Source organism: Salvelinus sp. IW2-2015, unplaced genomic scaffold (genome assembly GCF_002910315.2).
Source record: "Salvelinus sp. IW2-2015 unplaced genomic scaffold, ASM291031v2 Un_scaffold396, whole genome shotgun sequence".
NCBI classification, from domain to species: domain Eukaryota; kingdom Metazoa; phylum Chordata; class Actinopteri; order Salmoniformes; family Salmonidae; genus Salvelinus; species Salvelinus sp. IW2-2015.
The window spans coordinates 515,793-528,423 of NW_019942552.1; the positions used below are offsets into that span (position 1 = coordinate 515,793).

The window sequence follows — 12,631 nt, forward strand, 5'->3', positions numbered from 1 at the left end:
TCTACCGCTACCTACCTCTCTAGCTGCTACCTAGCCTACCCCCTACCTCCTCTCCTCTAGTTTTCTTACCTGCTACCTACTCCTCCTCCTCTACTTTCTACCTGCTCGCTACCTACCCCTACTCCTCTCCTCTAGGACTCTACCTACCTCCTCTCCTCTAGTCTACCGTGTACCTACCTCCTCTCCTCTCCTCTTGTCCTACCCGTCCTACCTCCTCCCTCTAGTCTCTACCTGCTACCTACCCCCTCTCCTCTAGTCTACCTTGCCTACCTACCTCCTCTCCTCTAGTCTACCTGATACCTCCTCTCCTCTAGTCTAACCTGTACTTACCTCCTCCTTCTAGTCTACCTGATACCTACCTCTCTTCCTCTAGTCTACCTGCTACCTACCTCCTCTCCCTCTAGTCTACCTGATACCTCCTCTCCTCTAGTCTACCTGATACCTACCTCCTCTCCTCTAGTCTACCTGTACCTACTCCTCCTCATAGTTTTACCTGCTACTACCTCCTCTCCTCTAGTCTACCTGATACCTACCTCCTCTCCTCTAGTTACCTGCTACCACCTCCTCTCCTCAGTCTACCTGCTACTACCTCCTCTTCTCTCTAGTCTACCTGCTACCTACCTTCCTCTCCTCATAGGTCTACCTTAATTCTATACCATTACCTCCTCTCCTCTAGTATACCTGATACCTGACCTCCTCTCCTCTAGTATACCTGATACCTACCTCCTCTCCTCTAGCTTATAACCTCGATACTACCTGATACCTACCTCCTCTCCTCTAGTATACCTGCTACCTACCTCCTCTCCTCTAGTCTACCTGCTACCTACCTCTTCTCCTCTAGTCTACCTGCTACCTACCTCCTCTCAGTGACGTTAGAAATGGTAAAAACATACAGGGGACAAAGACATTAGTACCAGTCCCCAGCCAAACAGACCTCCGGCACACACACACCCACCGTCCAACCCCGGACCCCCACCACACACCCCTTTCTGATTATCATCACACACCCATGCACACCCTGCCTCCACACGTTAATGCTCACACACACTCACACACACAGTGACACATGCCAATGTATGAATGGAGACGAGTGACATGCCATTGATACTGTGAATGACTTTGTGGTTGACCTCTGGGTTAATTGACAAGTTCAGTCAGCGGCCAGCAGGACACACACATGCACTCCGCTGCCCAACTCTGCAGTCTGTCTGCCAGGTCACGTCCATCCGGACCATTATATTTGTCATTTATAAATGGAAATATATGCGTCTCAGGACAACAATTTATTCCAGAGCACATTTGATAAGGGTCATTCACATGTTGATTTACACGCTAAAAGCCAGTTTGTTACACGTCACGTCATGAGGGGGTTGTTTTTCTTAACAAACTGTCTACATAACATCAGCGGGAGGGAGGCCCACGATGAAACCCATTGCAGGTGTTCTGTGTTATTAATATCAGTGTTATTAATAACACAGAACAGCCTTTACAGAGTGTGTAGGGCCTGGGTGAGTGTGAGTGTGTTTGGGGGGAGGTTGTGCCTATGCATGTGTGTGTGTGTGTGTGTTCACTGACTGGAATGTCTGATGTATCCTTTGGAGTTGTCTGGAAAGAAGAAAGTCCTGGAGGAATTGTCAGGCGAAGCAACGAGACGACAAAACGACGAGACGACGACAGAACATCAGAACATCAGAACATCAGAACATCAGAACATTGTTTGATTCTGAATGTTTGATACCTCCAGCACCAGTCACTTCCCCACATCACACACCCGCAAATCAAACCGCTTTAAAAATGCACAAGGATGAAACGCACAGGGATGCAACGTTCACGCACACACACACACATGTACCTTGCAGCGAACACATTCTCTAACGAATAGACCTTGTGTTGACAGAGGCCGAGAACAGCTCTCATCCATTGGAGAACAGCTCTCATCCATTGTCCAGGTCATTGTGTCACTAAAGTGTCCTTTTGTTGCCAAACATAGTCCTGAGATCTGGGCTCTGCACTTGGAGACGTGTCTCGTTCTGTTAATGCATTAAAGGGTCATGGCAGTAGAGCTGTGGTGCAGCCAACAGCATGCTGAGCCGTTGCAGGGGGCAAACTAAACACACCCACACACACCACCACACCCACACACCACACACAACACACACACACACACACACACAACACACACACACACACACACAACACACACACCACACACACACACACACACACACACACACACACACACACACACACACACACACACACACACACACACACCACCACACACACCACCACACCACACACAACACAAAGCACTGTAGGGGGGGGGGTGAGCCAGTCCGGCTGGTGGGACAGCATGGGCAGAAACGCCACCATCTGCTGAGGACAGATCTGTGAAAAACAGACAGCCCCTTTGGCATCACCCGCATGAGAGGGCTTCTCAAGGACTAGGGGTGTGATCAACAACCTCACACAAACATACGCACACACACACACACATACACACACATACACACACAAATACATAAAACATAAACTAACACACATATTGTGTCATATCTGTTCACACGCACACACACATATGCACACACACAAACAGACAAATGCGTGCACACACATACACACATGCACACGCACACACACCACCACTATCCTAACCAGCTGTCATATTCAGCATGTCCAAATGCACTGTGCTAAGGTTTGTCCTACTTCACTGCTGCCTTCCCAGTTTCTGGGACCTCATATTTAATAGGCAGCACAGTCTTCCACTCAATATTATACCAATTCACCACAACATTAGAGACTCCTTTTGTATAAATCAAACTGCTATACGAACACCGATGGCTCCTCCAAAGACAAGTTAACTATTGGCTGCTCCATGTGTCAATTACCTTGAGGGGAAGAGCCTTGAAAACTAAGGCTTCATCCCATTGGCTGCTCCCAAAGGCAAGTCTACAATTATTGACTGTTCCATGGGTTAATTACCACGAGGGGAAGAGCCTTGGACACTAAGTCCTTATCCCAGTTGATAGCCAAACAGCCTGCAGTGCCTTCAGCTAGACTGCCTTGGCTTAATGACTCTAATTGGCCTGTTAATAAGTCTCTTTAATGAGTGGTTTCACATGCATCCCCATTCTTTGGGCTTCGCCCCTGTATGTGCTGTGAGGATATAGTCTTTATGTGTCGCCAGCTGGCGCTGTATGTTGTAGGATCAATATTCTAAGGTAACATCCACAATGAGATCTGTCAATCGTTGTAACATTATGCTAACATACTGTAGTAACCATTCCTGTCATTTGAATGGTGAAAATCTGATAAGAAAAGTTACAAAATTAATTTAGAGGTGCATGAATTTAAATATGCAATGCTTTCCATCTATTATGTTACTTAACGATGAAAGCTCCTTGAATCTCAATCAATCAGAGAAGATTACTTCTGGCAGCACTGCCGCAAAAAAAAGATGTTGGCTCTTAGATGGCATCCACCACACTTTCTCCCATTTAACCAGTAGATACAGTTATTATTTGGGGGGGAATGGGTTTGGTATATCTTTGTATGCATTTATTCGATTGTTTTGTTTTGTACCTGTAACCCCCTCTCTGAAAAAGAAAAATGACAAAACTGAATAAAAAGTTGCCCCCACCCAAAAAAACAACAGATATAGCCCATGAGTAGCCTGAGTGGGACTCAAATGTCTGACCTTGCATCTGTCAGTCCATCACAGTCCATGTCATTACACCAAGACGTTGGAACCTCTTGACATGGCCGACCGTGATGTTCTAAGGATTATACTTTATATTTATATGTTAGACCTACCACCAACACCCAGCCCCTGATCCTCCCTCCCTCCCTCCCTCCCTCCCTCCCTCCCTCCCTCCCTCCCTCCCTCCCTCCCTCCCTCCCTCCCTCCCTCTCTCTCTCTCTCACCCTCTGACCACTATCGTGGTAGACTTCTTGGCTGGGTTGCCCACGTTGTTAGTGGCCAGACAGCTGTATACACCCAGCCTCGTCTGAGGTGATGGCCGGCAGGGTGAGTGTTCCACCCTTTACCACACTTTTCCTCAGGCAGGCTGTCCGGAGCTGCTGACCCAGCTCAGCGTTGGTTTGGCTCCCCACCCGTAGTGATACATACCAGGGACACCGTCTGGCCAGGGTTCACCACGATGGGGTCTTCCACTAGCAGCTTGATGGACGGAGACACGTGGAGAGGAAGAGGTTAGAGGTTTGGTGTTTCTTATATACTTGATGGTGCATGTCTTGTTGGTGAAAATCGAAGACCAACCTGTCTTGTTGGTGGAGTTTGAAGACAATTCTGTCTTGTTGTTGGGGTTTGAAGACTAATCTGTGTTGTTGGTGAGCTTGAAGACTAACCTGTCTTGTTGGTGAGTTTGGGAGACTACTCTGTCTTGTTGGTGAGGTTGAAGACTAACCTGTCTTGTTGGTAGTTTGGAGACTAACCTGTCTTGTTGGTGAGTTTGGAGACTAATCTGTTTGTTGGTGAGTTTGTAGACTAATCTGTCTTGTTGGTGAGTTTGTAGACTAATCTGTCTTGTTGGTGAGTTTGGAGACTGCCCTGTTCTTGTTGGTGAGTTTGGAGACTGACCTGTCTGTGTCGGTAAACGTGATTTATGCTTGATCCGGCAATGTAGTGCCGAGGATCCATACGAAGGATGTGATGCAATTGCGGAGCCTTCGGAGGCCAAATCAAGCTCCTTACTGAAATGCTGTGCGCCTCCCAAATTTTGTTACAATGCAAAAGGCTCTGCATAGCACCATATAGCTCTGCACTGACATAATTTGTTAATGGTAGGTGGGGATGTACATCCTGTATAAACACCAACTGACTTATTTGACAACTTCCTTCACAACAAAACATGGAGAACCTTGATGAAAGGCTATCAGAACAAGTTTGCAAATATCAACATCTTGATGATACCTCATGTAGGGATGCGAAAATGAGTTTGAACTCCTGGAAAGAGGTTGGGAGGTAATGGGGATAGATGTGGTAAAAGTATTGTGGACAGTCCCTAAAGTCTGATTTGGATATATTTTGGATGTTTTCACTGCATAACGTTTAAAAGTTGTCCCTTTTCAGATTTAGAAGAAGTGACAGCTAAATGCTAACTGCTGTCCGTATAAGCTGGTAGCATAGCTAGCATACATAAATCAGTGTGGTAGTCAAAGTCGTTTTTCAACTGTAATGCCAGCTGATTGGTGATGATGACAAACATGTATTGCGGGTTGACATCAATACAAGTATTGATTTTTTACCTCAGCATAGTGTAAAATACACATAGCCTAAATGTAGGCTAATTTTGCTGACGGTCAAAGAGGAGATTCCGGATCTTTCCTTCATGAAGATCATTCCCCAAAACGTTTCCATGGCATTTCCATTGTTTTGGTCTAATTCTATTGACCTCTTTACCTCATCTATGGAAGCGGGAAGCTTGCCCAAAGAAGTGGAGCCAGTGTGGCGGGACAAACTCATAAAGCACTTTTTTTTTTATTAAGGGTTGAAGCGGAGATGCAGGTGGGAAAATGTGCTGTCTTTTACGTCATGCAATCTTGGCTGTACTCCTATGTCAAGCACTTGTCTTTTTGTTTTGCCAATTGCTCGTAATTAGCTTGGCTGCGCTATTGAGATTAGCCCTGAATCACTACGAGTGGTGCCTTATAAGTGGTGCCGACCAATTTATTGGATGCGTATGACACTCCCCGAATAAGTGCAAGAAGTATGAATGCTCTGACTTCTGCGGAGGCCGCATTGGTAAATGCTGCATGGCCACTGCAGATATCAGATTGACCATAAATCGGCTTTAAAGTTTTTAAGCTACTAACCTGCATTTGCTAGTAGACTCAACCCCCTCTTTGTTAGTATAGCGTTTGAAAGACTAATCCCCTTCTTGTTAGTTGAGGTTTGAAGGACTAACCCCCCTCTTGTTAAGTGAGTTTGAAGACTAACCCCTCTTGTTAGTGAGTTTGTGAAGACTAACCCCCTCTTGTTAGTGAGTTTGAAGACTAACCCCCTCTTGTTAGTGAGTTTGAAGACTAACCCCCCTCTTGTTAGTGATTTTGAAGACTAACCCCCTCTTGTTAGTGAGTTTTGAGACTAACCCCCTCCTTGTTTAGTGATTTTGAATACTAACCCCCTCGTTTTAGTGAGTTTAAAGACTAACCCCCCCTCTTGTTTAGTGATTTTGAATACTAAACCCCCTCTTGTTAGTGATTTTGATTACTAACCCCCTCGTTTTAGTGAGGGTTTTAAAGACTAACCCCCTCTTTTGAGTGATTTTAAGACTAACCCCCTTCTTGTTAGTGAGTTTGAAGGACTAACCCCCTCTTGTTAGTGATTTTAAGACTAACCCCTCTTGTTAGTGAGTTTGAAGACTAACCCCCTCTTGTTAGTGAGTTTGAAGACTAACCCCCTCTTGGTTAGTGATGTTTGAAGACTAACCCCCTCTTGTTAGTGAGTTGAAGACTAACCCCCTCTTGTTAGTGATTTTGAAGGACTAAACCCCCTCTTGTTAGTGCGTTTGAAGACTAACCCCCTCTTGTTAGTGAGTTTGAAGACTAACCCCCTCTTGTTAGTGAGTTTGAAAGACGATAACCCCCTCTGTTAGTGGGTTTGGAGACTAACCCCCTCCTTGTTAGTGAGTTTTGGAGACTAACCCCCTCTGTTAGTGGGTTTGGAGACTAACCCCCTCTTGTTAGTGAGTTTAGACTAACCCCTTCGGGTGTAGTGAGTTTGGAGACTAACCCCCTCTTTTTAGTGAGTTTTGAAGACTGAACCCCCTCTTGTTAGTGAGGTTTTGGAGACTAACCCCCTCTTGTTAGTGAAGTTTAAAGACCTAAAACCCCTCGTGTTAGTTGAGTTTGAAGACTAACCCCCTCTTGTTAGTGAGTTTAAAGACTAACCCCTCGTGTTAGCTGAGTTTGCGAGACTAAACATGTCTTGTTCATGATTTAAAGACTAACCCCTCGTGTTAGTGAGTTTGGAGACTAACCCCACTCGTTTAGTGAGTTTGAAGACTAACCCCTCGTGTTAGTGAGCTTGAAGACTAAACCTGTCTTGGTTGAGTGAGTTTGAGACTAACCCTTGTTGTGAGGTTGAAGACTAAACCCTGTCTTGTTGTGAGTTTGGAGACTAACCGTCTTGCTTAGTGAGTTTGGAGACTAATCTGTCTGGTTGAGTGAGTTTGAGACTAACTCTGCTTGTTGCGTGAGTTGAAGACTAATCATGTCTTGTTGGTGAGTTTGGAGACTGACCTGTCTTGTTGGTAAACGTGATTTATGCTTGATCCGGCAATGTAGTGCCGAGGATCCATACGAAGGATGTGATGCAATTGCGGAGCCTTCGGAGGCCAAATCAAGCTCCTTACTGAAATGCTGTGCGCCTCCCAAATTTTGTTACAATGCAAAGGGCTCTGCATAGCACCATATAGCTCTGCACTGACATAATTGGTTAATGGTAGGTGGGGGATGTACATCCTGTATAAACACCAACTGACTTATTTGACAACTTCCTTCACAACAAACATGGAGAACCTTGATGAAAGGCTATCAGAACAAGTTTGCAAATATCAACATCTTGATGATACCTCATGTAGGGATGCGAAAATGAGTTTGAACTCCTGGAAAGARGTTGGGGAGGTAATGGGGATAGATGTGGTAAAAAGGTATTGTGACAGTCCCTAAAGTCTGATTTGGATATATTTGGATGTTTTCACTGCATAACGTTTAAAAGTTGTCCCTTTTCAGATTTAGAAGAAGTGACAGCTAAATGCTAACTGCTGTCCGTATAAGCTGGTAGCATAGCTAGCATACATAAATCAGTGGTGGTAGTCAAAGTCGTTTTCAACTGTAATGCAGCTGATTGGTGATGATGACAAACATGTATTGGGGTTGACATCAATACAAGTATWGATTTTTACCTCAGCATAGTGTAAAATACACATAGCCTAAATGTAGGCTAATTTTGCTGACGGTCAAAGAGGAGATTCCGGATCTTTCCTTCATGAGATCATTCCCCAAAACGTTTCCATGGCATTTCCATTGTTTTGGTCTAATTCTATTGACCTCTTTACCTCATCTATGGAAGCGGAAGCTTGCCACAAGAAGTGGAGCCAGTTGCGGGACAAACTCATAAAGCACTTTTTTTTTTATTAAGGGTTGAAGCGGAGATGCAGGTGGGAAAATGGTGCTGTCTTTTTACGTCATGCAATCTTGGCTGTACTCCTATGTCAAGCACTTGTCTTTTTGTTTTGCCAATTGCTCGTAATTAGCTGGCTGGCTATTGAGATTAGCCCTGAATCACTACGAGTGGTGCCTTATAAGTGGTGCCGACCAATTTATTGGATGCGTATGACAGCTCCCCGAAGTGCAAGAAGTATGAATGCTCTGACTTCTGCGGAGGCCGCATTGGTAAATGCTGCATGGCCACTGCAGATATCAGATTGACCATAAATCGGCTTTAAGTTTTAAGCTACTAACCTGCATTGCTAGTGAGACTAACCCCCTCTTGTTAGTATAGGTTTGAAGACCTAATCCCCCTCTTGTTAGTGAGTTTGAAGACTAACCCTCTCTGTTAGTGAGTTTTGAAGACTAACCCCTCTTTTAGTGAGTTTGAAGACTAACCCCCCCTTTTAGTGGTTTGAAGACTAACCCCCTCTTGTTAGTGAGTTTGGAGACTAACCCCTCTTGTTATGATTTTGAAGACAACCCCCTCTTGTAGTGATTTTGAAGACTAACCCCCTCTTGTTAGTGATTTTGGAGACTAACCCCCTCTTGTTAGTGAGTTTGAAGACTAACCCCCCTTGTTAGGGTTTGAAGACTAACCCCTCTTGTTAGTGAGGTTTGGAGACTAACCCCTCTGTTTAGTGATTTGGAAACTAACCCCCTCTTGTAGTGAGTTTGAAGACTAACCCCCTTGTAGTGGTTGAAGACTAACCCCCCTCTTGTTATTGAGTTTGAAGACGAACCCCTCTTGTTAGTGGGTTTGGAGACTAACCCCCTCTTGTTAGTGGGTTTGAAGACTAACCCCCTCTTGTTAGTGAGTTTGAAGACTAACCCCCTCTTGTTAGTGAGTTTGAAGACTAACCCCCTCTTGTTAGTGAGTTTGAAGACTAACCCCTCTTGTTAGTGAGTTTGAAGACTAACCCCTCTTGTTAGTGATTGAAGACTAATCCCCTCTTGTTAGTGATTTTGAAGACTAACCCCCTCTTGTTAGTGGGTTTGAAGACTAACCCCATCTTGTTAGTGAGTTTTGAAGACTAACCCCCTCTTGTTAGTGAGTTTGAAGACTAACCCCTCTTGTTAGTGAGTTTGAAGACTAACCCCCTCTTGTTAGTGGGTTTGGAGACTAACCCCCCTTGTTAGTGATTTTGAATACTAACCCCCTCTTGTTAGTGATTTTGAAGACTAAACCCCCTCTTGTTAGTGAGTTTGAAGACTAACCCCCTCTTGTTAGTGAGTTTGAAGACTAACCCCCGTCTTGTTATGAGTTTGAAGACTAACCCCCTCTTGTTAGTGATTTTGAAGACTAACCCCCTCTTGTTAGTGAGTTTGAAGACTAACCCTCTTTTTAGTGAGTTTGAAACTAACCCCCTCTGTTAGTGAGTTTGAAGACTAACCCTCTTGTTAGTGGGTTTGAAGACTAACCCCTCTTGTTAGTGATTTTGAAGACTAACCCCCTCTTGTTAGGAGTTTGAAGACTAACCCCCTCTTGTTAGTGAGTTTGGAGACTAACCCCTCTTGTTAGTGGTTTGGAGACTAACCCCCTCTGTTAGTGAGTTTAAAGACTAACCCCTCGTGTTAGTGAGTTTGGAGCTAACCCCTCGTGTTAGTGAGTTTGAAGACTAACCCCCTCTTGTAGTGAGTTTGAAGACTAACCCCTTTGTTAGTGAGTTTAAAGACTAACCCCCTCTTGTTAGTGAGTTTGAAGACTAACCCCTCGTGTTAGTGATTTTGAGACTAACCCCCTCTTATTAGTGAGTTTGGAGACTAACCCCTCTTGTTAGTGATTTTGAAGACTAACCCCTCTTGTTAGTGGGTTTGAAGAATAACCCCTCTTGTTAGTGATTTTGAAGACTAACCCCCTCTGTTAGTGAGTTTAAAGACTAACCCCTCGTGTTAGTGAGTTTGGAGACTAACCCCCTCTTGTTAGTGAGTTTTAAAGACTAACCCCTCTTGTTAGTGAGTTTGGAGACTAACCCCCTCGTGTTTAGTGAGTTGAAGACTAACCCCTCTTGTTAGTGAGTTTAAAGACTAACCCCTCGTGTTAGTGAGTTTGAAACTAACCCCCTCTTGTTAGTGATTTTGGAGACTAACCGCCTCGTGTTAAGTGAGTTTGGAGACTAACCCCTTCGTGTTAGTGAGTTTGAAGACTAACCCCTCTTGTTAGTGAGTTAAAGACTAACCCCTCGTGTTAGTGAGTTGAAGACTAACCCCCTCTTGTTAGTGAGTTTAAAGAACTAACCCCTCGTTTTAGTGATTTTAAAGACTAACCCTCGTGTTCGTGAGTTTGAAGACTAACCCCCTCTTGTTAGTGGGTTTGAAGACTAACCCCCTCTTATTAGTGAGTTGAAGACTAACCCCTCTTGTTAGTGAGTTTTAAAGACAACCCCCTCGTGTTAGATTTTGAAGACTAACCCCCTCTTGTTAGTGAGTTTAAAGACTAACCCCCTCTTCTTAGTGATCTTGAAGACTAACCCCTCGTGTTAGTGAGTTTGGAGACTAACCCCCTCGTGTTAGTGGGTTTGAAGACTAACCCCCTCTTATTAGTGAGTTTGGAGACTAACCCCCTCTTGTTAGTGATTTTGAAGACGAACCCCCTCTTGTTAGTAGAGTTTGGAGACTAACCCCCCTCTTGTGTAGTGATTTTGAAGACTAACCCCTCGTGTTAGTGAGTTTGGAGACTAACCCCCTCGTGTTAGTGGGTTTGAAGACTAACCCCCTCGTTATTAGTGAGTTTTGGAGACTAACCCCCTCTTGTTAGTGATTTTGAAGACGAACCCCTCGTATTAGTGAGTTTGGAGACTAACCCCCCTCTTGTTAGTGATTTTGAAGACACCCCCTCTTATTTAGTGAGTTGAGAACCCCTCTTGTTAGTGATTTGAAACGAACCCCCTCTTGTTAGTGAGTTTTGAGGAAACCCCCTCTGTTAGTGAGTTTAAAGACTAACCCCTCATGTTAGTGAGTTTGGAGACTAACCCCCTTGTTAGTGAGTTAAAAGACTAACCCCTCGTGTTAGTCGAGTTTGAAGACTAACATGTCTTTGTTCATGACTTTGAAGACTAAACCATCTTGTTAGTGAGTTTGGAGACTAACATGTCTTGTTCATGACTTTAAAGACTAACCCCTCGTGTTAGTTAGGTTGGAGACTAACCCCCTCTTTTAGTGGTTTGAAGACTAACCCCCTCTTGTTAGTGAGTTTGGAGACTAACCCCCTCTTGTTAGTGAGTTTGGAGACTAACCCTCACTTGTTAGTGATTTGGAGACTAACCCCTCCGTGTTAGTGAGTTTGAAGACTAACCCCTCTTGTTAGTGAGTTTGGAGACTAACCCTCACTTGTTAGTGAGTTTGGAGACTAACCCCCTCGTGTTAGTGAGTTTGAAGACTAACCCCTCTTGTTAGTGAGTTTGGGAGACTAACCCTCACTTGTTAGTGAGTTTGGAGACTAACCCCTCTTGTTAGTGAGTTTGGAGACTAACCTCCTTGTTAGTGATTTGGAGACTAACCCCTCTTGTTAGTGAGTTTGGAGACTAACCCTCATTGTTAGTGAGTTTGGAGACTAACCCCTCGTGTTAGTGAGTTTGGAGACTAACCCTCACTTTTAGTGAGTTTGGAGACTAACCCTCACTTGTTAGTGAGTTTGAGACTAACCCTCACTTGTTAGTGAGTTTGGAGACTAACCCCCTCTTGTTAGTGAGTTTGGGAGACTAACCCCACGTGTTAGTGAGTTTGAAGGACTAACCCCTCTGTTATAGTGAGTTTGTGGAGACTAACCCTCACTTGTTAGTGAGTTTGGAGACTACGCCCTCTTGTTAGTGAGTTTGGAGACTAACCCTCACTTGTTAGTGAGTTTGGAGACTAACCCCCTCTGTTAGTGAGTTTGGAGACTAACCCCTCTTGTTATGAGTTTGGAGACTAACCCTCTTGTTAGTGAGTTTGGAGACTAACCCCTCGTGTTAGTGAGTTTGGAGACTAACCCCTCGTGTTAGTGAGTTTGGAGACTAACCCTCACTTGTTAGTGAGTTGGGAGGAACTAACCCCTCGTGTTAGTGAGTTTGGAGACTAACCCCTCGTGTTAGTGAGTTTGGAGACTAACCCCTCGTGTTAGTGAGTTTGAAGACTAACCCCCTCTTGTTAGTGAGTTTGAAGACTAACCCATCTTGTTAGTGCGTTTTAGACAATATTATATTTGTTTATGTTTGGACAGTGTAGGATGCTGGCCGGCTAGTTCTGCGAGCTATTCCCAAGGAGAGACACCACTGTTATCAGGAGGACTATTGAAGTGTGGTATGTTTTAGTCTTTGCACAGTTGTTTCATTATTTTGGCCATGTGATGTTTACTAGAATTCAGCTTTTAGATGTGAATGTGTAACATGTTTGATTTTTTTGAAGAGGACCACAATGG

The 12,631-nt window shown here is 44.4% G+C and overlaps 1 protein-coding gene across 1 annotated transcript in view; it reads right to left on the minus strand.

Annotated features, from left to right (window-relative positions):
* The window catches only part of LOC112068313 (MAM domain-containing glycosylphosphatidylinositol anchor protein 2-like), a 381,767-nt gene that overhangs the window by 165,171 nt on the left and 203,965 nt on the right, over positions 1 to 12,631 (minus strand). Inside the window, 3 exon segments of the mRNA XM_070438102.1 lie at positions 3,928 to 3,998; positions 4,000 to 4,056; positions 4,058 to 4,199. Coding sequence (XP_070294203.1) covers positions 3,928 to 3,998; positions 4,000 to 4,056; positions 4,058 to 4,199 — 270 coding nt within the window.